The 26,237-nt window shown below is 39.2% G+C and overlaps 1 protein-coding gene across 1 annotated transcript in view; it reads right to left on the bottom strand.

The window, feature by feature from the left end:
• The window catches only part of KCNU1 (potassium calcium-activated channel subfamily U member 1), a 168,441-nt gene that overhangs the window by 100,119 nt on the left and 42,085 nt on the right, over positions 1 to 26,237 (bottom strand). Inside the window, exons 6-13 of the mRNA XM_033415052.2 lie at positions 22,667 to 22,728; positions 21,471 to 21,561; positions 19,689 to 19,800; positions 18,658 to 18,733; positions 16,871 to 16,946; positions 10,289 to 10,459; positions 9,272 to 9,363; positions 6,693 to 6,803 (exon numbers count right to left, since the gene is read on the bottom strand). Of these exons, the coding sequence (XP_033270943.2) occupies positions 6,693 to 6,803; positions 9,272 to 9,363; positions 10,289 to 10,459; positions 16,871 to 16,946; positions 18,658 to 18,733; positions 19,689 to 19,800; positions 21,471 to 21,561; positions 22,667 to 22,728 (791 nt within the window). The remainder of the gene's footprint in view (positions 1 to 6,692; positions 6,804 to 9,271; positions 9,364 to 10,288; positions 10,460 to 16,870; positions 16,947 to 18,657; positions 18,734 to 19,688; positions 19,801 to 21,470; positions 21,562 to 22,666; positions 22,729 to 26,237) is intronic.

The following is a 26,237-nucleotide window of genomic DNA, read 5'->3' on the forward strand; positions in this document are numbered from 1 at the left end:
AACAAGTGAGAGCTTTGCATGTTTTCATATATTAAACATCACTAGAGCTGGGGCCTTTGTTTTCAGGCATAGTAAACTAGGTAATTTCAGTCAACCTTCTACTAAGGATATATAAAAATGCTGGATGAAATATAAAAACATCTAATAAATCATGAAAGATATAACCAGACCGTGAAGAATTTCCAGGCCAAAATCTAAAAGAAATCAAGGTCTTAGAGGTTAAGTCCAGTCCCCCCACCCCGCAAAGCATTTAGTAATTCAGAAGATACAGCTACCAAACTGAGCTAACATTCTGGTGATGTCATAGGGTAAGGGGTCCAAAAACTTCCAGCTCCCCTGACACACAAAATGAAGACTTTAGTAACTTCTCCAAATTTTAACCTGGCATAACAAAGGTATGCAGGCATAGAAGAAGTGTAAAATTGAATAAATTAGTTTTCAGATGTACTTTCATTCTGAGTTTGTCACCTGGGTAGTACAGTGAACATCGAGCGTTGAATTTGGATTTACGTGGTCCTAAGGCACAAGTGCCCCATTGTACTTGGAAGAAGTAAATAAATATCCTCTCTGGGGGCTTCCCTAGTGGTGCAGCGGTTGAGAATCTGCCTGCCAATGCAGGGGACACGGGTTCGAGCCCTGGTCTGGGAAGATCCCACATGCCATGGAGCAACTAGGCCCGTGAGCCACAATTACTGAGCCTGCACGTCTGGAGCCTGTGCTCCGCAACAAGAGAGGCCGCAATAGTGAGAGGCCTGCACACCGCGATGAAGAGTGGCCCCCGCTTGCCACAACGGGGCAAGAGAAAGCCCTCGCACAGAAACAAAGACCCAACACAGCCATAAATAAATAAATAAATAAAATTAAAAAATAAGTCCTCTCTGGAAGAATGTAATATTTTTCTAGGCAACAAGTTATTTCCATAAATATTTTTTAATAGAAGAATAAGCACATAATCTAAGACAAAAAAGCACACAAAGAAAAGAAGATACGATGTGTAACAACCAGTGGAAACAACAGACAAGAAAAACCAAGGACTTAAGACATTGAATTACTGGACACAAACTACAACGTAATTATGTTTATTTTATTGAAATAAATAAAAGGTAACCTTGGAAACACAAGAAACTATGAAAACAGAGAATATTTGATAAAGAACCAAATGTAAATTCTGGAACTGAAAAATACAATAACTCAAATTAAAAACTCAATGAATTGAGTTTGTAAATAGATTAAACACAGATAAAGAGAGAAGTAGGAACCTGGAAGGTAGTTCAGAATAAAGTATCCAGAATGTAATACAGAGATACAAAAAAGAGGAGAAATACAAAACAGAGGGTAAGAAATATATTTGGCACAGTAAAAGAAGGACTAACATAATTGAATTCCCAGAAAAGGAGGAGAAAGAACATAGTGGCAAGGGCAATATATGAAGAAATAATTGAGAATCTTCCAGAAATGGTGGAAAACACCAAGCCGGAGACTCAGGAAGACTCATGAATACTAAGCACAATAAATTATCAGAAATTCAAAACTACACACATCATAGTAAATGTATAACATACTTTCACATTAAGTACAACGCATAATTTTTTAAGAAGATAATTCATTAAAGAAGATAGTTTAACAGACTTCTTAATAGCGACAACAAAAGCCAGAAATCAACAGAATAATACTTTCATGGTTCTTAAGGATAAAATGTGGCAGCTTAGAACTCTATATCCATAAAATTATCTTTCAAGAATAAAAAGAAAATAAAGATGTCTTTACATTAAAAAAAAAAGAGCTTGTCACTGGCAGATCTGCACTTAATTTAGGATAAAAATGGGCAAAAAGAAGCATAATAGAAAATAATAGGAAGAAGAATATGTATATATTAAATCACCTTACTGTATACCAGAAACTAACATGACGTCGTAAATCAACTACATTCTAATTTAAAAAATGGGCAAGATAACAGCCATTTCATAAGAGGGAACCCAAATGACTTATATATATGAATATATGCTTGGCCTCATTACTAACCAGAAAAATGAGATCATAAACCACAATAAGATACACTGTCTTGCAAAACATTATCCCAAAGAACGGCTAAAACTAAAAGGACTGATGTTTCTAAGTGTTAGGTAGGATGGGAAGCTACATTTCCAAGCGGTAGTAAGGCTGTATATGGTGAAAGGAGCTCTCAGGGCTGCTGGTGGAAGTGCAGACCAGAAAAAAACATTTTGAATGACTGACAGTTCTGTTACAGGAAGATTTACTACCCTGCAATTTAATGCCTGGGGACCAGGACACATATATAAGAATTTTCAAAGCAACATTCTTCATAATAGACAAAACTGAGGAGAAATGTCAACCAACAGTAGAATGGATTAAGAAAAATTGTGGTGTATTCATATAATGGAATGCTCTACTACACAGCAATGAAAATGAATAGGTACAGCTACATCCAGCTGCAACAAGGATGAATCTTACAAACCCATTACTGAGGTAAATAAATTTATATTCCATTTATGTGAGTTTAAAAACAGGAAAAACTTAAATATTCTAAATAAACATAGGAGATAGGATAATTAATAAATGTAAGATATAAAGTCAAAATCATAATTATCTGTAGGGACGAAAGATTGGGTTATTATTGGGGAGGGTTTTCCTGGGGTGCTGGCAATAGAATATATCTTGATTTGGGTGGTAGTTACATGGGTGTTCACTTCATAGTAATTCATTTTAATGTGTATTGTAATTCTATGTAATTTTCTTTCTGAGTTATAATTTGGGATAAAGAGTTTTAAACATGCTGCTTAATTATTACCTTGCTATTTTAAAAATAAATGTAAGTTCTAAGATATTTTTTCTACGCTCCAGTGACTCCTGTGCAACTCTTGGGAATTTTTCACTCAACTTTTGTTCTTGTGAGATTATTTAATGTCGAAAAAGTTAGAAAATATTTATTGCTATGCATGTGATATATCTACTGGAAAATATTTAATGATAGACATATAAAAAGGAGGCGATCATTAAGTACCAGAAAAAAATTTGAGGAAATGTACTGTTATCAAAGACCAACATTTATCAGCCATAATGATATAAACACTGTCGCTGTAATTACAAATTAGAAGATAACTATAATGGAACAACTGAAGAAGGGAAAGTGGTGCAGAGGGATGAATAATATACATCTGCAAAATATCAGGTGATGAATAAATACTGTGTACAACTGAGGAGTCAAAAGAGTGATAAAACAGATTTAAACTTAGAAGAAATAGTTATCTCTGAGCAGTAAGACTGGAAAAATAGGAAGGGGTTAAATATTTGGTGATAAGCATTTTGCGATTTGATGTGTAAGTTATGTTCCTATATTACTTTCTGGAATAGTACTATCTTCTGGATTCCTACACGGATCTGCCCCATCCCTCAACAACTGCTGAATTAGGTGACCCCTACATCAGCGGTCCCCAACCTTTTTGGCACCAGGGACCGGTTTCATGGAAGACAATTTTTCCATGGATGGGAGGTGGGGCGGTGGATGGTTCAGGCGGTAATGTGAGCGATGGGGAGCGGCAGATGAAGCTTCGCTCGCTCGCCTGCCACTCACCTCCTGCTGTGTGGCCCAGTTCCTAACAGGCTGCGGACAGGTGGGTTCAGGACCCCTGCCTTACATGTTATGACAACGTGACTGTGTGTACATGATTTTCATTTATCCTGATCAGCATTATTGCACCTTTCCAATCTGAGAACTGATATCTTTTTTTCAACTCTAGAAAGTTTTCATCTTTTCATTTGATTGTGTAAAACTGCACATATACAAAGTGTATAGGATGTATGCATTCAATATAAAGAATAATAAATCAATATTTATGTACCCACTCAGGCACAATAACAATACAAATTACTCAAGGAAATAAATATCTCATCATTATTCACTGTTGTATATTCTCTAAGCCTAGTTATCTGGTCTTCTGGATGTTTTGAGAGCTACATAATATCAACTTTTTTTTCTGTTAATTTAGCCATAGTTAGTTTTTCTTGAATGCTACTAGTTATCCTGAATTATAGAAACATAAATTAATATTTTACCTTTATGACATTTTATAATATAATATCTTGGATATTGTTTTGCTTTAAATAATAAGTAACCAAAGAAAGAAAAGTGTCAATTTCTATATCAGTTACCTAGGTTTGCACAAAATCTGGCACAATCTTTGTGGCTTAAAATAATGAGTTATTATTTCTTGAAATTCTTTGTTTTGACTGGGCTCAGCTGGGTGAGTCTTCTGCTCCATGCAGTTTTGTTGGAGACATGACTCTGTTTAGCTGAGAGCTCTAGTGGGCTAGAACCTCTGAGATGGCATCACTTACAGGTCTGTTGCCTCAGCTGGGCTTCTGGAGGAGCTGGCAGCTGGATGGGCCTCCTACCCCTGGAGGAGGAGGTGAACTTCTTACATAGTGGTCCAGGGTTTCAAGACACTGAGCGCAGAAGGTGATAGGCTCTTTATGGGTTGGTCCTTTAACTGGCTCAGTCATTTACACATGTTTCATTGGTTAAAATGAGTCAAAAGGCCAGCCCAGATCAATAGAAGGGAAGCTAGAAGACTCCACATTTGATGGGAGGAGGAGAATATGTGTAAACATTTGGGAGGGGTTTCTGGTAGCCATCTTTTAAAAAAAAATCTACCACAGTCTTCCCTCTGCTGAATTCTATTTCTCAAGTTAAGTCAAAGGCCAGCACAGGTTTATTGAGAGGAGCAGCATGAATGTACAGTAAGGAAAGGTAATGTGAACCTCTGCACCAAAGGAAAATCCACCACAATCACAGACTGTGATAATTGCTTTAAAGCAAATAAATGGAGTGATGAGACAGGAGGATTAGAAGACGTTAATTTAGATAAGTTGGCCAGGGAAGGACTCTGAGTGCTGGGAGATGAAAATAAATCAGTCACATAAAGCTGAAGAGCTTCTGAGCAGAAAGAACAGATCAATAAAGTAGCCTTTACAGAAGTTCAGGAGAGACAAGATAGGAACTTTGAATACGGTTGTGAGAGTGGAGACAAAATGGTAGAATTAGGATTTATGTAGGAGATGCAATTGATGATGAACGTGTACACAGGGTTTGAGGGAGACAGTAAAGTCAAAGACAACGCCTAGTTTTCTGTTTTAAGGAGCGGCATTGATGAGGTCCCACTTGCTGAGACAGGAAAAGCTGTTTCCTTTCCTTCTTGTTTTTTAATTTTAAATTTTTAAATTTGCCTTGTGAGATGGAAAAGTTGGACATTAAATCATGAGTTTACTTTTGAAAATGTTGAGTCTGAGGGGCCTTTGAAACACTGGGGTGGAAATAGCCAGTGAGCAATTAGTTGTGTGACTATGAAGCCACAGAGAATGTCTAGTGGGGGACGTCAATTTTGGAGTCTTCAGAGTATAGATGTAACTGACAAAATTCTACATAGACACTTCCAACATTTTGTACCATTTAAGAAATTTCATTCATTAACTTGACGAATACCTACAATAACCTACATTAGTCTATGAAAATACATCAGCAGATAAAAGAAGTTACTTTCCACACATTTAATGACTTCCTCTTTGTCTCAGCTGGGTTACAATTATTAGCCTCTTATCACTGGTTTTAGCACTTTGGTTTTTTTTTTTTTTTTTTTTTTTTTTACTATTTTTTAAGTAAGGATTCAAGTAATACACAAATTATTGAAAAGACAGGCATGACAATGATCCTGAAGCAGAACTCTTGGCTGTCTGTCAACAGCACCATAAAGAAATTCAAAATGCTTACTGGTTATCTCACACCTGAGAGCCCAAGGTAACGGTGGGTTTAAGGTGTCAGATGTAAAGAGAGTGCAGTGTTCAACTATGAAATGCGTGAAGGCCGAGGTGATCTGATAGGCAATCCTGGATAAAATCAAAATGTCATTTCATATCTGGGTGACTTATTTAGTGAGTGATGTCTGGATAATGGATAGACCATTTGGAAAAAAATAAAGAAGTTAGTTCTCTACACATTACACAAAGTCAATTCCAGAGAGCTTAAACATAAAACATTTCAATATGAAAAACTAAAAATGCTAGAGAGATAGTTACTTAATTCTAGGACAGAGGGGTCTAAGCATGTCAGAAAAGCAGAAAGCCAAAAGGAAAGAGTTGATAGATTAGAGTCCATGTAAACCGGATGCTTCTGTATTCGATTTACAACAAAAGCACGCATAAAAATTAAAAAGCAAAGGGAGAGGAAAAAATATTTACAGCATATGACACAAAGCAGCTAATATAAAAATATAATGAGGCTTAAAAGTCAGCAAAGTAACAGAGGACCCTCTTCATAGAAAAGAGGATAAAAGAAATGAAGAGCCATTTCAAAAAACCCACAAACCATCAAAACACACAAAAATTGCTCAATCTCACTAGGAACCGAAATAGTAAAACAGAACAGTTAGAAACCATGTTGCCTACTTAAAACTCTTTTTGTATTAAATAGGCATTTCCCAGTGTTTCACTGGGAAAAACACCTGGCAAGATATATTTTCAGAGGTTAACTCTGGTCATGAACTGCTCTTTCCTTACTTATTGCTTACTATTATTTCCGAATTTTAAAAATTAATAACGCAAGGACAATTTTCTTCCATTACAAATATTCACACATACTTCAAGTATTCCCTGCCCACGGGTCACATAGATACACTTACTCTCCCAGGAAAACAATCTCAGTATTGATCTCCCCTGCCTTATGGCGGAGGAAATTCCTCAGGAAAGCCGTCACACTGTCCACAGTGATGTTTCCACAGACCACAATGAACCTAGAAAGTGAAAACATGGGAGGTGGTTCATCCCAGGAACAGAAGTATCTTCCTATCTAGATTTAGAGATGGACAATTAGCTTAAACTTAGTTTGAAATAAAAGTTGGTATTTGATACCTCATTGTAGTTTTGATTTGCATTTCTCGAATGATTAGTGATGTTGAGCATTTTTTCATGTGTTTGTTGGCAATCTGTATCGTCTTTGGAGAAATGTCTATTTACGTCTTCTGCCCACTTTTGGACTGGGTTGTTTGTGTTTTTGATATTGAGCTGCATGAGCTGCTTGTATATTTTGGAGATTAATCCTTTGTCAGTTGCTTCGTTTGCAAATATTTTCTCCCATTCTGAGGGTTGTCTTTTCGTCTTGTTTACGGTTTCCTTTGCTGTGCAAAAGCTTTTAAGTTTCATTAGGTCCCATTTGTTTATTTTTGTTTTTATTTCCATTTCTCTAGGAAGTGGGTCAAAAGGGATCTTGCTGTGATTTATGTCATAGAGTGTTCTGCCTATGTTTTCCTCTAAGAGTTTTATACTGTCTGGCCTTACATTTAGGTCTTTAATCCATTTTGAGTTTACTTTTGTGTATGGTGTTAGGAAGTGTGTAAGTCAGAAAGAGAAAAACAAATACTGTATGCTAACACATATATATGGAATCTAAAAAAAAAAAAGGTCATGGAGAACCTAGGGGCAGGACAGGAATAAAGATGCTGATGTAGAGAATGGATTTGAGGACATGGGGAGGGGGAGGGGTAAGCTGGGACGAAGTGAGAGAGTGGCATGGACATATATACACTACCAAATGTAAAACAGCTAGCTAGTGGGAAGCAGCTGCATAGCACAGGGAGATCAGCTCAGTGCTTTGCAACGACCTAGAGGGGTGGGATAAGGAGGCTGGGAGGGAGACGCAAGAGAGAGGGGATATAGGGATATATGTATGCATATAGCTGATTCACTTTGTTATACAGCAGAAACTAACACAACATTGTAAAGCAATTATACTCCCATAAAGATGTTAAGAAAAAAAAGTTCCACCTAGATTTTAAACTTAGAAACACCAAGGACTGCATCTCCAGTATACAAAAGGAGCATAAGATTTCTGTAGGGAATGATTCCACACATTTGAATTACACATAGCTTTTCAGGCATTTAAGGATAACTATCGTAACTGCTAGATTTTTCTCGGTTATTTATAATTTATAATGGAGTCGCACGTGTGTTAATTTCACTTGATTTGCCACTTGACTCCTGATTGGCTGGTGTCATCTTTTTTCAGAGGAACGACTGAGCTCCGAATGGCTCACTGATTTTCCTATAGTCAAATACTATGGCTGAGGCAGCCCCAGAATCTAGGCTATTTTGGTTTATCTTCTGCATCTAAAATTATCTAGTGCTCACAAAAGAAGTGAGTCCAATGGAGAGACATGTAGCACAGGTCCACAAACCTATGCATGTAACTTCTATGGTGAAAAACAGCCGTCAATTTCCTTAGGCTTCATATACATAAAGAAGCTATCTTCCTCCCATTAGTCATGTAAGAAAACGGAAAGCGTAACTTTAGCGTAAGTTAAACTTACATTTTCCAGACCTTACTGGCCTATTTAGCATGTGCGAGATGGACTGGGTTAGACTTTGGCTTATCTAGCTTATCTCACTGCTTTCAATATTTGTTTTTCACTCATTTCATTTTGTTGCCTTCCTCTTCATACGCCTGGATCAATGTTGGTTTTTATCCAACTGTGTTAAGACATCACTCCAAAGGAGTTTATCTCCACTGCGCCTCTTTCCTCTACAGCAGGTAAGAGACTAAATAAAAAAGAATCGCTTTGAATTTGAGATTTCCAATTCCTTATCTTCTCCTTAGGTATGAAGAATCATAATGGCAATGGAGGTAACATATATCCACAGAGAAGTAGAGTAAAAACAACTCCAAATCCACTTCGCTCCTGGGAACGAACAGCTGTGGCATGGACAAAACAGGTGATCTGTGAAGGACTGGAGGACAGGCTGAAACCCCTCCTCACGCTAGCAAACCTCTTCCCATGGATGAGCTTGAGGGGAGTTTGGGCTAAGACAACGGAATTGAATTATTTTAAATTCGAACTGTGACTCTAATTGGATCCTAATGTAAAGTTAGCCATGAGTCAACCACATGGTTCAAATGAGTAAGACAATCAGGAATGGATAGAAGAGAACAGTCCGAGATAAGGAATGGACAAATATTGGCACAATCAGCATGTGACGCCGAATGACAACATATCTGTCATTCTAGTTTATTTAATCCTCTTATGAGCATCTAGATGGTAGTGCGTATCAGGTAGCAAACGTCTTCTCATGGTTTTTATTCCAGCCCTCTTCCGTGAATGAGGACCTTGCCAACTTATCTACCTAGGCCAGGCAATCGTGTTTCAAAAGGGAGAGTGACTTCGTAGAATACCTCAAACTGTAGAAATTATACTTGAAAGCTACTTACTTCTTTCCTTTGACCACTTCATAGGAACTGGTGTATTTCCTCTTGTTACCAAAAAGTTCCACCATTTCAGGGATGCAGTTCGCAAACAGAACCTAAAATGATTGGCAAATAAAACCTGAGGATACTTCAAAATTCCAAGATTACAGAGGAGAAAGCAGGTACGTAAAACTTTCTCTCTTCTAAGAAGGGCATGACTGGGAACTGTGCTTTTAAAGGGAGACCAGTTTTCTTCCTTATTTCAGCCTTTGGATTTGGTTAAAATTTAATTAAATGCTTTTCATCCTTCAAAAAGATGAAAGCAAAGACAAGCAGTAAGGCAACCTCCCCACCCATTTTTTCCTGTCATCACTTCTAACTGCCCTTCTGACTCTTTCACTTGATACTATTTGGGGCTTGAGGAAAAAAATAAAGCATATGGGACAGAGTAGGGTTAAGGGAAAATGACAGAAATGAGGGGATGTAACAATGATGTGGACAGGGGGATATCAGAAAGGTAGAGTGGAGAACTCGGAGATGGTTCTTAAGGAATTGCCATTAAAGTCACTAAAAGAAAAGGAGGCTTCCTTTGTCCTTGACACACTCCTGAACCAAGCACAGATGTTCACTTATCTGTAGTAAAATGCTGGTTTAGAGACAGCTTACTCATTTGGGCTGGAAAGAACACAACTTCCTGCAGATCAAATCTCAAATCCCCTTCCTCTTTGGAAGAAAGACTATAATCCGATGGGCAAAAGATGAAGGAAGATGCGGTTGCTCAAATCAATGCAGAGGCTAATTAGGAACGTCTGCTCTCCTTTGTCTACCACCCTCATCCCTGGCAATCGAACAATTACGTCATGTGCTCCAGGGGATGCAGTTTGGAAAATATGGGATTCACATATCTCTTCATTTTCATTTGATACCTGCTCTGAATAATGCAACATTCACTCTCAAACCTATATCACTTTGTTTCTCACCATTAACCAAATGTTTTTCGTTTATGTAGCTATATTCAAAAGACATAAAAATATTCTTTACCAAACTCCCCAGGGTGAAGAACATGATGAAGGTCCGTCCTAGGGATGTCTTGGCTACCACATCTCCAAAGCCGACAGTCGACGTTGTTGCCATGACCAGGTAAATGGACTCAAAATATGAAATATTCTGTGAATTTCTACCTTTGAGCCAGGGATCACCAGAATTTTCCACCTGTCCAAAGAGAGAAGACTTAGGAAAGGTCTCTGAATGGAATCCAAGGACAAGTTTATAAAGAATAAGCACAACTTCCGATTCGTTTCATTTAATTCAATCCAAATGAAAGAGTAAATGATTCCCAGGTCGCTGTGAAGGGTTTGCAAATTGTGGGTAGAAGTCTTGTTTCCCTTCATGGTGATTACTGCTCAAATCTGAGGGGTGTGTAGCTGGAGCCCACAGTGGAGATGCTCAATGCGGGGAATGGCTGACAACATCTCTTTTCCTGTGGGCACATCCTCCCATCCTGGAGCCACGGGATTCAGAGGCTGTCAGACTGAGCAATTATTATTCACCCTCATTTTACATCACATCAGGATCATCATGAAGGAAAGCAGCACTTAAATGGGCACTTGATCTCAGTGAGCTTAAGCGCATGAACGCTGGAGTCTCAGGAAGAGCAAACAAGCTTTCCAGATTACTTTCCTCCCTCCCTGCAAAAATCTTTTCAGTGATAAAAAGGAAACTCTGAAATAAGCTACAAGGATATACTGTACAATATGGGAAATATAGCCTATATTTTATAGTAACTATAAACAGAGTATAACCTTTAAAAATTGTGAATCACTATATTGTACACCTGTAACATATAATATTGTACATAAACTATACTTCAATTAAAAAAAAAAGACAAACTGTGGAAAAATCTTCCTCTGATTTTCCCCCTAAGTCTTCACATTTTATGAAACCTAGGTTTATCCGATTTTTTTTTTTACCTTAAACAAAAAGAGTAACTTAGGCAATGGCATTACACTTTATAGAATATACATATAAATTTATACATATATATCATTTGTTATGATATATAACAAACATTAATTATATAGAATATATACAAAATTTCCGCTATGTTTCTGTTTTTAGACATTTTTCCCCAAATAGTACTTATTTCCTAGATGTTTTCCATTTCCATTTTTCCACAAGAGACGGTAAAATGCTAGCGATGGCTGGGGAAGGCAGGTTTTTTGTTTTGTTGCTAAGAACCAGAATGAAAACTAGAAATAATGTACTTTGCTGAAGTATCCGATCACTTTTTTAAAGTGGTGTGCCAACTGCTGCCTCCTTCTTAAGTTGGATGAGTAGGTTAAGAGTGTGGGCTCCTCTAATACTCCACTCCCAGATAAGGAGATTGCATGTCTATACTTAACTCTCAGGGCTGGTAGTAGATTTGGTTGCAAAGTCTACTAATCAGCTTCCACAGATGTGGAGCCTTTACTGCTTTCTAAGACTACTGTACTGTAAGAAAACCAAGTTTAAATCACACAGATAAAACTCCTAGAGGAAAACATAGGCAGAATATGCTTTGACATAAATCGAAGCAATAGTTTTTTGGATCTGTCTCCTAAAGCAAAGGAAATAAAAATAAACAAATGGGACCTAATTAAACCTAAAAGCTTTTGCACAGTGAAGGAGACCATCTACAAAATGAAAAGACAACTTGCTGAATGGGAGAAATTATTTGCAAATGATATGACCGATAAGGGGTCAATATCCAAAATATATAAACAGTTCCTACGACTCAACATCAAAAAAACAATTAAAAAATGGGCCAAAGACCTGAATAGACATTTTTTCAAAGAGGATATGCAGATGGCCAACAGGCACATTAAAAGATGCTCAACATCACTAATCATGTTGCAAATCAAATGCAAATCGTAACCACAATGAGATGTCATCTCACACCTGTCAGAACAGCCATCATCAAAAAGAACACAAATGACAAGTGTTGGTGAGGATGTGGAGAAAATGGAATCCTCCTACACTGTTGGTGAGAATGTAAATTGGTGCTGCCACTGTAGAAAACAGTATGGAGGTTCCTCAAAAAATTAAAAATAGAACAACTATATGACCCAGCAATTCCACTCCTGGGTATATATCTGGAAAAAAAAAAACCCTAAAAACACTAATTCAAAAAGATACATGCAACCCAATGTTCACAGCAGCATTATTTACAATTGCCAAGATAGGGAAGCAACCTAAGTATGCAACAACAGATGAACGGAAAAAGATGTGGTATATATATATACAATGAAATACTACTCAGCCATAAAAAAGAATGACATTCTGCCATTTGCAGCAACATGGATGGACTCAGATGGTATTATGCTAAGTGAAATAAGGCAGACAGAGAAAGATAAATACTGAATGATACCATATGTGGAATCTAAAAAATTCAACAAACTAATGAATATAACAAAGAATGAACAGATTCACAGATACAGAGAACAAGCTAGTGGTTACCAGTGGGGAGAGGGAAGTGGGGAGGGGCAATATAGGGGTAAGGGAGTAAGGGGTACAAACTATTAGGTATAACATAAGCTACAAGGATATATTGTACAACACGGGGAATATAGCCACTATTTTATAATAACTATAAATGCAGTGTAACCTTTAAAAACTGTGAATCACGATACTGTACACTGTAACCTATAATACTGTACAGCAACTATACTTCAATTTTAAAAATCATATATATGATATATATACTATAATATATATGTGTATACATATATTTTTTCCAGGAGTTGAAGTGTTGCTTGGGACAGTTTGCTTTAAGCTAAAACCCCACAGTGTCTTGTAAACATCTTAGCACAGGGCTTCCATCATACCCTTGTACAACATGTTTTACAAACTGAAACTAAACTTATTTCAACCTAGAAATCTCCTTCACAGTAAGTCAAATAACCCTTTCCCATTTAACTCACCCTCTTTGGAAGTACTGCTTTAGTGCTTCAAACCCCTCCCCACTCCCATAGAGGTTCCTCATTGGAACCTCTATGTCACTCCTGCTGGTCTACCTGGCCACCCTGCTCTTGCCCTGGACCATGTTAGCATCGACCCTCAGCCCCAGATGGGAAATAACTTAAAGATTAAAGATTATGGGCCAATGTGAATATATTGAATTGTTACCTATTTTTAATGTCACATTTCAAAACTGAAACTTTACACTTTTAAACCTTATGTTTCAACCTTAGGTGAGCTGTGCTATGGAGGTGGAGGACATGAGGACACTCTCCCATCCGTGCCTACCTCTCCATCATTTGTATTGGTTTTATTATTTTTACATGGTACATGTGTGTTCTAGTCTGTACCCACAATTCCCTTGGCCGTGTCTTTGTTCTATTTTCAATCCAGTCAGTAATCACCATCACTCCTTTTTATCATGGTTTCCTCATTCTTGAGGTCTTGGTTTTGACCCGTCTCCTATGCGGCTGGATTTTATCATCAAGGTCATTTTTAAAAGGGACTCATGATGCTCTTCTCTCTTCCATGTGCTTAAAATGACAGATGGGCTACACTCGCACACAACCTTGGCAGACACTGCTCTGTCACCTTCCTGCACTGACTGATGTTGGCAAGATATCTGAGGCTAGTTTCATTTCCCCCCTAATACAGACCTTTCTTTGTTCTGCTTAGATTCTCTCCTTACCGTTAAAGGTTGGTAATTGTTCCAAACTATGGTTGGACTCATTTAGGGTTATTTCTCCTGGGATACTGTATACCCTCTAAACTACAGATTCAATACTTTATATTCAAACATTTTTCTGATACCGTATTTGTGTCCCCTTCTTCAGGAGCATGAATTTTACAGTACGTTAAATCAACATGACCCATCTTTCACGTTTTTTCTCCATATCATTTAAGTATCTTTGTCCTGTTCCATGGCATGATTTGCCTCAATCCTGTCCGCCATGTTTCTGAGCATATTTCTGTCACACTTAGTACATTTGTGTCCCCTCTAATGTGGTTTTTGGCTCTGTAAAACGTTTTTCTTCTTTTTCTCTGGTATCTTTGGGCCGTTTACCAACTCCTGCTACGGTTTAGTAATCTTTTATTTAAAACCTTAAGTATTTTGTTTGAAGTATCATTTTCAGTTTTTTAAAGCCTTGTATAAGAAGGGCTTTTCCTTAACATTTCCTTTGTTCCCTTGGGCAAATTATCATGTTATTGTTGCTCTGACAGCCCTAATGCGATGTAACTGTTATGCTGATGTCTCTGCTTTCCAACACACTCCCTGTTTTGGGCAGAATTTTAGCATAGGCACCATGCTGGTTTCTTTCTGGTGGACACTCACCCTCCAATGGTATCAACTCTTTTTTTTTTGCAGTACGCAGACCTCTCACTGTTGTGGCCTCTCCCGTTGCGGAGCACAGGCTCCAGACGTGAAGGCTCAGCGGCCATGGCTCATGGGCCCAGCCGCTCCGTGGCATGTGGGATCCTCCCAGACCGGGGCACGAACCCGCGTCCCCTGCATTGGCAGGTGGACTCTCAACCACTGCGCCACCAGGGAAGCCCGGTATCAACTTTTAGCTGAAGGACGGTGTAAGTATGGGAAGGAATGACTTGGGACCGTTGGAACAATCATACCTTTTATTTCGGTTTGTCATTTCAAATATCCTCTGAACAAAATCTACTAATTTTTTGCTCTGGGTTACAGCTTTTCTAGGTTTTTCACATTTCAGATGTTGGTGTGACCCACAGTAGACGGCCCTGAGTCCAAAACCATCAGGTGGCTTCTCCCTCTTTCTCTGCACGCATCCTCACTGGAGGTCTCCTCCCCAGGGTGACTGGACATCCCATAGGAGCACATGTTCACGTGCTTAGAAGGGCCTGAGACCGTGTTCAAACCAGAAGCCTGTGAGATTTACAGGGAGCAGCTACTCTTCAGCTGGGGCTGTTGGTGGCCTTGGGAGAGTGGGTTGCCAGAATCTTGTGTTTTTGCAAAGAATCCAGAAATCCAGGTCTTTTAATATGAGCTCTCTGAAGAAACTTATCAACCAATACAAAAATAGCAAACACATAATACAAACATCTTAGGTCCAATAAAATATGCCTGTAGGCCCCATTCAGCCTGAGAGCCCCTCATTGGAACCTCTATTAAAGGAAAAAAATCCCCCAAAAACCTGTTACCATGGTATCTCCTTTAGCATCCTTTTGCCTACCGTTCTGTGATGGCCAACAGGTCTCTACGGGAACACTGGTGACTGCTTCTCCCAATGCAGACCTATGCCCCTTCAGCTAAACCTCCAGATGCAGGGATCTACCTTTACTGCTGTGATACTTCTTCTCTAGAAAATCTATCTCCTGCCTGATTGATGAGGAAGGATGTGGCTGGTTTCAGATTTCTTTTTTTTTTTAATTGAAGTATAGTTGATTTACAATATTGTGTTAGTTTCAGGTGTACAGCATAGTGATTCAGTAATTTTTCCTGATTATTTTCCATTATAGGTTATTATAAGGTATTGAATATAATTCCCTGTGCTATAAAGTAAATCCTTGTTGCTTACCTATTTTATGCATAGTAGTATCTGTTTCTTGAAACACCAAACAAATTTGGTGTTTGACACTTTTCTTGATGAACTGAACATGGTTAAGTTTCTTTCTTTAACTTTTTTTTTTTCCTTTTCCTTGTGATTTTTAAATTAATTTTGAGAGAAGGGCTCAAGTGGAAAAGACTTCTGCTCTATTTTTTTGTTCGGTTTTGCTTTTCTCAAAGGCCTTTGCAGGCTTTTAACATGACACTTCAATTTCTACATTTTCTAATGATTTCTCTTCAACTTTCCTGGAGCAATAAAGTCCAGGAGTTTCTTTCCTATTGTTGAAGTCCATTTACTATGTTGCTGATTATATGGCATGAGAACTAACCTTTCTTGTAGGCGAAGGAGGCAGCTATGTATACAGATTGATTCCAGGAGAACCAAGAAAGTCCCCAAACTCCCTTCTGCAACTCAGCAACTGCTCCCTCACCCAACTCTCCAGCTTTTGTAAGTACAAAATTCTCGCACTGGCTTCATTTCTCTGACCATTTATTCTTTTTCAAATTGCTGGAACTCCTATGATGATACAGTGATAAACTTTAGGGCTTCCCTGGTGGCGCAGTGGTTGAGAGTCCACCTGCCGACGCAGGGGACACGGGTTCGTGCCCCGGTCCAGGAAGATCCCACATGCCGCGGAGCGGCTGGGCCCGTGAGCTATGGCCGCTGAGCCTGCGGGTCTGGAGCCTGTGCTCCACAACGGGAGAGGCCACAACAGTGAGAGGTCTGCGTACCGCAAAAAAACAAAACAAAACAAAACAAAACAAAACAAAAACTTTACCTATTGCTTATACCTTAGAAGAGTAAACTTATTAAACCCTTTCCTAAGAGCAGGTTTTGAAAGTTGGAAGGAGGAACATCGATACCGTGAGTGTAGAAGATACATATTTGTGAGAAGTATGGGGTGGAGAAAACCCATCCAAAGGAGGTGAAAAGATAAACCTCACACTGATTATAGTGATGCAGACAGGAGCTCAGAAGGTTCGCCTGCATTTTTCAAATAAAAGACATTCATGCTCACTCGCAACATCAAGGGGTTGGATGAGATGCTCACCAGGTGGATGAATCCTGCAGCAGTGAACAGGGTACTCAGAACGATGGACAACAGCTTGGAAAACTTCACTGAATTGCTAGGGGAAGAAAGACAAAGAGCTGCTGGGTTCTGACAGGTTCCTGAACAACACAAATACCTCATCCTCTAAACTCTCGCTCCTCAAAGTGTGGGACACGGACCAGGAACAATGCTACACTTCCCTGGGAGCATACTGGAAATGCAGCATCCCACGCCCTGCCGTGACCTACTGATCTGCATTGTTACAGGATCCCCTGCTTGCTTCGTATCCATATTAAAATTGGAGATGCACAACTCTCAGGCACACCCCGTCACACACACGTGTTCAAAAAGCTTAGGTTCTGATGATCTCCACTAGCCTAATATTATATTGAAAAAAGGCAGTGTCCCAAGGATCCAGAGAGTGGGCTTGCAAAATGAAATTCTGAGGAGGTCACAGAAATGTAGTTCCATATTGCTAAACTCACACCGGGATCTTTGAATGAAGAGGATCAAACAAGCTCCTGTCTCCTAAGGAAAGCCCTAGAGTTTAGCTGAAATCTCTGTGGTTCTCAGCAAGGCTACTGACCACACAAGAACAGCCCTTTCCAAGCGCAAATGCTCCATAAAGCATCAACCCTTAGCAGTGAGACCCAGCTGGCCGGTACTATGTGATGCTTCTAGTGAGAATGCAGAGGCATGGAGATTGTGAGTGGGTAACGTTAGACCAAATTGCCTAAAACTTTAACAGGATTTCTGCTTAAAGGTAGTTTGGAATTTTTTTTAACTGTAATTTTATTTTTTTGGAGATATTTAGGTAGCTCTATTTCTGTAAGCAAGAGCTCACTGCTGCTGCTGGGCAGCTCTCAGGCTTGGAGGAATTGTCTTACATTCCTGGACAGCAGAGGATCGATTCACGACAACGAATGTATAGAGTCAAAGTGTCTGATTTCTTCAGTGATCCACTGATTATTTAGTAACATACTGTTTAGCCTTCATGTGTTTGTTTTTTACAGTTTTTTTTCCTATAATTGATTTCTAATCTCATAGTGTTGTGGTCAGAAAAGATGCTTGATAGGATTTGAATTATCTTATAGTCACCGAGGCTTGGTTTGCAACCCAAGATGTGATCTATCCTGGAGAACGTTCTGTGTGCACTTGAGAAAGAAAGTGTATTCTGCTGCTTTCGGATGGAATGTCCTATAAATATCAATTAAGTCTACCTGGTCTAACGTGTCATTTAAGGCTTGCGTTTCCTTATTCTCTGTCAGGACGATCTGTCCGCCACTATTATTGTGTTACTGTCGATTTCCCCTTTTATGGCCGTTAGCATTTGCCTTATGTATTGAGGTGCACCTATGTTGGGTGCACAAATATTTACAATTGTTATATCTTCTTCTTGGATTGATCCCTTGGTCATTATGTTGTGTCCTTCCTTATCTCTTGTAACAGTCTTTATAAAGTCTATTTTGTCTGAATTGCTTTGATTAAAAAAAAATTTTTTTTGGTGGGGGGGGAGAATTAAAACCTAAATGGACTGACACATTGTAGGTCCAAGAAACAGAGAAGAAACAAACTCTTCAAGATGATTGCAAACTTTCCAGCCTGTGTGTGAGGTTAATGCAGTGAGAGAAAAGTAAGCGAATGGTATCTTGGAAAGTAAGGGATTTTGTGACTTTTGCACTGAAGTTTCTGATGGGAAATGAGCTGAGTTGAAGGTTCAGTTAACATTTGAATTTCCTAATCCGAATGAGTGAGTAAGTAGTACTTGAGGCAGGGCTGGCATTTACCTGGTCCTGATGGCTCTCAGAATTTGCAAGATTTGAGGGAGTTCCAGCAGCCGCAATGCTCTTAAGAACCTTAAACCTACAAAGCAATCAAAAAAAGAAAGCTGCTGAAAGATGAGGGTCACTGAGGGAGCAGTCTGAATTATACCACACCTGGAACTGCTCACGTTCTATCTTTCCCTGAAATGCTCAAATATAGTATCTTACAATGTCATCAGTTTAAGACCTGAGCACTGGTTCAAATTCTGGTTCACTTAATGACTGTTGTAATCTAAAGCAACGCCCTTAGCTTCTCCAGTTCCTCATCTGTAAAATGGGAATTGTAATGATACCTACCTCGAAGGGTTGCTGAGTAGTAGTATTATTACAAAGTATGCAATAAGCACAACTCACGTTTTACTCTATTTAACTCTTCTTTAGAATGGAGAGCAAGTGATCCATAAACCACTTTAACTCCTGACTATAGAGTCTCCGTGATACGCTCCCCAGGGTTTGCGTGTTGTTTGCCTTTATGTAGTTTGATAGTAACACTAGTAAAAAATATTTTGTAGATAATAAATAATAGTATAAGATTACATAAAAACTGACAAAAGCCACAGAACGCCCACGTACTGGCAATACATCCACCTTAAAGACAAAGTAACTCATTAAAAAAATCTCTAACAGGTCACCGCATGTCTGGATATGATGACTTATACTTTTTAAAGACCACGGGAGGCTTTTCACTTCTCCCAGTCATGTGGGATCTCAGCACAAAGGTGCCACAGGGGGCTAGGATGTTGGCGCCCTGCCCTCAGGTGTGGATAATCCATAAACAATAAACCACCCTGTACACCTACTGGCATCAGGCCCATCGCCAGGGACTGGGGTAAAAAAAAGAATGGGTTCTGAAAATGTATTACAAAACCATACGATCATGGGGAGGAATTTTTTTTAAACGCCATTTAGGCTTTAAAGGAAAATGAAAGGATACTTACAGATGAATGTTGAGGGGTTTTTCCTGAGATTGCTTCTGATTCCCACAACTCACCTACCTAGCCAGTTACTCTTCAAATAATAAGAAATAAAGGTTGGTGGAATGGTAAAGATGTCTACAATCGAATTCATCTCCAACCAGAACTTGACCTTGTCGTCAGCTGCCAAAAACTATGAAATGAAAACAGAAGACCCCAGATTCTGTTACCCTCAAAAATTCTACAGTGAACACAAGAGTGGCTTTTTCCAGGTACATTTCATCCACCAACTGACGCTCTGACCGCATTCTATTACATACATACAATGTATACATACATACACCCATATATATTTATATAGCTATATAAGTAAATACACATTTATATATATAAATATATATATCTATATAAAAATAAATAAATAAATAAATAAATATATATATATACACACACACACACACACCTATATATTCATATAGATAAAGAGATTGTACTTTAGGGGGTATTCAATGAATGAATGTGAATCCACCTTACTTACCAGATCTTAACTCTCCTATTTCAGAATAATCACTTTGACCTTCCTACTGCTCCTAGAGCTTCCTGATATATATATAATTATATAGGTAAAACCCCCTATTTGTGAGCAATGAAGATACAAGATTTAGGATGGTCTTCAATGGAAAAGGTCTAGAAGCTTGGTTGGCCAAGGCTTGTGTTTATGAGCTTCCCTATTTGGAATAAGAAAGCAGGTGCTTCCAGAAGGGAGGGGCTGCTGTAAAAATAAGACTGTGATGGCCAGTGTGGCTGAAATAAGTTTGAAGGAAGGTCACAGAAATACATACATACCATACCTTTCATACGCACATACATATTATATATACTTACATGTGCATATATATACCTGTGTGTGTATATGTTTGTGTGTGTACGTGTGTATATATACGTGTGTATATATATACGTTTGTGTATGTGTGTATATGTGTGTGTATATATGTGTGTGCATATGTGTGTGTATGTGTGTATATATACGTGTGTGTATATATGTGTGTATGTGTGTATGTGTGTGTACGTGTGTGTATATGGGTACATATGTGAGTGTATATATGTGTGTGTATATGTGTGTATATATGTGTGTATATATATGTGCATGTGTGTGTATGTGTATGTATGTGTGTATATGTCTGCATATATATGTGTGTGTGTATATGTGTGTCTGTGTGTATATATGGGTATGTATGTGTGTATATGTGTGCATATATGTGTGTATATGTGTGTGTGTACATGTCTGTGTGTGCCTGTGTGTGTGTATATATGTGTGTGTGTATATGTGTGTGTGTGTATATCTATCTCACAAACATGAGATAGATAAATCTAGAATCTAGATCTAGGGTGGGCCCTCAAAAAGTGCTTGTGGAATGAGAGAACTATTGAATACATGAATGCAACAAAATTAAAGACACAAGAGTATTTTATAGATTTATACGGCACATATGTCATCAGTGGAGCCAATGACATTTTCAGAGGCTTGTTACTCAGGTTCTGCTCTCTTGTGATTACCAGTCTCTCTTCTGAGTGGCAAGTGGGAAGCCAATAAGAAGGACAGGGTGATAGGGTGACGATATCTTAACAAGGAATCCTTTTCATTTGTGTTAAAATTGTAGACCTGGTTTACAGTTTCAAGTGCAGGAGAGAGTTTGGGGGTCTCGCTATACATTTGACAATTGAGGGCCCAGACCCTCTGGCTTTAGAGCCTGAAAGCATAGGCAGATTGTCTAAGGAAGGCATCTCTTTGTGTAACACAGATCTCTTTACAGTGTGCCGGTTGTATTCCCCTGTTTACTCCCATGTTCAATAGGTACTTACTCTCAATCCAAAATAGAAACTAAAGAAAGCATTGAAAGTCAAATCAATCGGGATGGTTTTGTCTTGGTATGAAGAACAGCTTCCAAAAGGGCTGGAAAAGAAACAAAGACAGCTTATAAAGGTGGACATTTTAAAAGCTGTGGCTACAGAGGACCAAATAAAGAGAACAAGTGGGAAATTTTCTATTTATTTACCATGAATGGTCAACCCAGACACTTATGTGCACATCTCAAGGAAATTACTTTCCTCTTGGGAGTAGAGGTATGCATGAACAAAACCACTGGGCCGTGAATGTAGCTGAAAATAACAGAAGAATTACCTGCTCTTCTTTTCAGAGTTTATTGGTTCCATTTTCATTTTATCAATGGGATTCAGAGGCACAGAGGTTATGTGGCTCTTTTTGGTGTGCAAGACCATCTTACCCAGCCAGGAAATTTTGGCTTCAGTATACTTCTGATAGAGAGCTACTCTGCGTCCAATGAACTGATCTGAAGCAAATTCCAAGGAAATGTTCCTAAAAGGTCAGTAAGGAATCCACAAAACGAAGACTTCTAGTTTCTGTAGGATCTCTAAAGTTGCCTGACTTGTGTGGCCCTGTAATCCCAGTTTTACTTTAGCTGAAAATCCAATAAAATTCCCAGAGGATCAGCATGGAGTTCAGATTAGGTTGGGTTGTGTCCAAGAAGCTGTCCTAACTTTGGCACAGGAGAAGGGAATGCCTTCAGAGAAGAACAGAGGATAGTTTGCTCCTACATCCCCGGTGAGGTCTAGCATTTTCTTTCCTCAGACCATCCAAACTTGTCTAGAACCTATGAGAAACCCTGAAATGACTACAGAACTTCTGCTTTAACACCTAAGGAATCCAAAGGCACGTAAGACCCACATAAACGGTCCAAAGGAGGAGACAACAGCTGGAAGCTTGTAGTCCCAGAAACTATAAGAGACATATGCACAGCACCCCAGCTCCTAGCAGTGCAGAATGACAGGATACAGGAGAAACTCATGCCTTTTTTCATTTGTTTGTGGAGCTGGGTTTAGTACTTCCTAGGGGAAACTAAACACTTATCCTTTTCTTATGAGCTTGCGTGTGTGAGTTTACGTGAAAGTATATTAAGCATTATTCCTGACAGAATATTCCAAATTAGCTGGTAAGCTACTGATATGAGCAGACAAGATTGACAGGGGATTTTACTCACTCAGTGGAGTTGATGAAATAGATTATAAGAGACCCAATGCTTAGGACAAAGACAAGGATCACCTGGAAAAAAAAAAAAACCACAGACAAATGTACAGATCCATTCTATTAGCATGAACATAGATGCATAAACATACCAACAAAATTGTGTTTTACCTTTTTCCCTTGCCTATATATCTGTAGCCATTTCTTCCCACACATTCATTTATGTTAGCATTCATTCATTCACTCAACAAAACCTGATTGGACCTTTACTGGGTATTCAATAAACGAACATGTACCTACCCATTTTACCTACCTAATTTTAACTTTCACACACTTCAGAATAAACAATTTGTCCTTTCTGCTGCTCCTAAGGTTTTCTGAGCTCAAGCAGTCCTTTGTTTATTCATTCACTCACTCATCAAACATTTATTAAGTGCTTAATATGTGTTATGCACTTTATTACACGCTAGAAAATGAGGGCCATGAGATACAGACTCTGAACTTGAATTGCCTATGATGTTGGAGAAGAAACAGTCCCAAACATGCCCATCTAAAGGATGGGCAGAATTCTGACAGGAGGGAACATGCTATAAAGTGAGAAGAGAAAATGAGCGCTTTAACTTGCCAATATATCTGGTCTGTAAAATAAGAATCTGTGGAATATAATCAGAAATTTACCCATTTAAAACCCTCAATACATTTGGATGAAATATTTTGCAGCCTCAGTGAATTTTTAGGTCAACTGTAGGTAATCAGTTATTTCTAGTTTCCAAACATTTAAAAATATATGTTCAGTCCTGTGTAAAACTGTATTTTATTTACAATTAAAGCTCACTCCCTTCCAGTTCAGGTGTTCCTCGAGCAGGCTACTAGTAGGCAAAAAGAGATTAGTTTCTTCTCTGTTAACCCTTTTTGTTTTTTTAGTCCTAGCTGCCTACTGACTAGGGTACCTCTGGCCTCTGAGAACTGTAGGTCAGTGTCAGGCGGTGAACAGAAAGGGGAGGTAATAGCAGGAAATGTTGGACTTGACTGGTGTTAGATCACTACGCTCTCACCCTTGGGCTCTCCAGGCACAGGAGGTGTTTACTGTTTATTTTCCTGGGTTGTTGGAGATTCCCAATTCAATTCATATTCAAATTCAACAGATTTCTTTAGTACCTATCATGACTCAAGTATTATTCTGCTGACGGGGAAACATCATTCAACAACATATACAAATATCCCTGCCTTTATGGAGCTTATGGTCTAGACAATAAATAGTAATTAATATGTACCTTAGGTGGTATGTGAGAAGATGCATGCTAGGAAAATAAAGGAGAGCAACTTAAACGGATCAGAAGTGCAAGGGGAGGGGGCAGACAGGCTGCAGCTTGATAACATTCAATTGCTAAGCGTCCCCTCTGCGGTTCCCTTAAGCTGAGTGAAAGCGTCCTCTCTCGCTGGCTGCTCACAACTCTTTTCTCAGTGCACCTTGCACTCTTGTATTCTGCTGGAACTCTTCCCCCTCCGGATGCCTAACTGGGCAGGTTCGAGAAGACTCTCACACGTGACCCACATCTGGCCCATGGACCAGCTCAAGCACTCTTTGCCCCAACAAACACTAGAAGGACAGATTCTCTTCAGTGTGGCCATCCCTCTTCACCAAAGAGGCAGACATCAGCTCTCTGTGTCCCCAGAGTTCCAAGAGATGCCAGCTGACCTTTCTAAGTGGTCCCTTGCTTGGCAGGGGAGGAACCCCCCCCCCCCCACCCAATACCTCTGCCACAATAAGAGCTTGTTCCAAAATCCTCTTCAATTTCCAGCTTACCCAAATTTACATGGGGTTGGTCAAGATGCTAAGAGCTTCAACTAGTCTTCTTCCAAGTGCTTTGTAAGTGGCAATGATGCCGGTTAATGGGAGTTAGTGGCATCTATTTTTCTTGGGGTCTCAACTCTTACTGTCAGTTCCATTTTAACATCTGAATCAAGTGTAATGGAGATATCACTAAGACTGTGGGTCTCATGGAGATATTTGGTTACAAATGTAGTCTGAAGCTCAGGAAAAATGCTGGGAGTGGATATGCATATGTGTGTGCATATATATATATATATATATATATATATATATATATATATATATCAGTAGATTGATAATTATTAATAGTTCCCATGAAATCTTTTTTCTTCTCCTTACGTATGATTACATATTTTTTCTCTCTTACTAAATCCCACAGGTGATTCTGCATCTATAAATCATGTATTGACAGGCTTCCAGAACTATGGTAACAAGGTCATATATTTAGAGTCCTCCACACCATAAAGTTAACAAAAAAAATAAATAAAAGAAGAAAAATTTAGTTTTATTCAATCTAAGAACAATATCAACTTCATGCCACAAACCTAAAAAGGACGATCCAGAAATTATATATAATAAGCAACAAAATGTGTCCCAAACCAAAATAAAGCACTGGGAGCTAACAGTTTGTGAAGGCTGTTTGGTGAGTCAGGTAGAAGTGGGAGGTATTCTGAGAGGACTCATGAACTTCCCTCGGGCGGAAGGGGCCAAGTCTGGAAGTGCTGGCTATTCGGGAGGGGTAGGAAGCCCGCCACCTGAGCTGTGATTTCTACAGTGGGGCTTAAAGCCCGTTTAGTGGGTGGGTGGTTATGGGTGTCTTCAGAATCCAAACAGCCACCAGCGCAGTTAACGAGGGGCGCTATGAGTACTCTAAATCTTCACTTGTGAATATGAGAGGACACCAGAAAATTGCCAGGTATACGGGAGGTATAAGAAAACGGGAGGATCGGGCACACAGATGAAATAACGTCCAGTGAAAGGGTGAGCATAGAATATGTAATTAAACATCTAAGAATTACAATCAGTGCTCCTGGTGAGATTCTAAAACACTGTTAAATAGTACTGGAGGACTGGGAAGACCAAGGAACACGGGGGTGACACAGAGGCAGTAACTGCAAGAAGCTGCACCCCCAAGGACTGGCTGGGAGATCAACAAAGGGAGGTTGGGATTCTCAACATTTAAAAACATTCGATGCCAAAGGGCATCAAAGAGATGCCCTTTGGAAGGGGGCTTCAGACTTGGGAGGAGGGATCCTGGGTTGGCTGGTAATGGTACATCTGAAGAGACACTGTGAGCTTGGTCCTGGTACTGTTGGAAAAGCCTGGAAACTGAAACCAAGCACTGCTACTGGAAGAAAAAGCCATTGATGAAGTGAGGCTGAAAAAACTAGACGTAAAACACAGGAAGGCAGTTCCCTTCCCCTCCTCTAGAGCACAAGGGAGCTGACCAAAGAGACATGTGGTTGCTGTGCACTAGCCTCGCATCACAAAGCAGGGGAGAGAGGGTGGATTTGGAGCTGAGAAACAAGAGTTTGGTATCCTTAAGTAGCCAGAACACTTTGGAACAGCATTTACAGAGGTTTTAGGAAAAAGGATTACAAGCCAAGAATTCTAAACCCAACCAAATTATCGTTCACTTATGAGAGCAAGGGGGAAAAACTGGGGGAGATTTAACAATTTGGAAAGTGTACCACCCACAATTTCCCTCGCGAGTGAATACGGCAAGTACTCAAGAAAAAAAAATTAGAACGAT

Source organism: Orcinus orca, chromosome 21, assembly GCF_937001465.1.
Source record: "Orcinus orca chromosome 21, mOrcOrc1.1, whole genome shotgun sequence".
Taxonomy (NCBI): Eukaryota; Metazoa; Chordata; class Mammalia; order Artiodactyla; family Delphinidae; genus Orcinus; species Orcinus orca.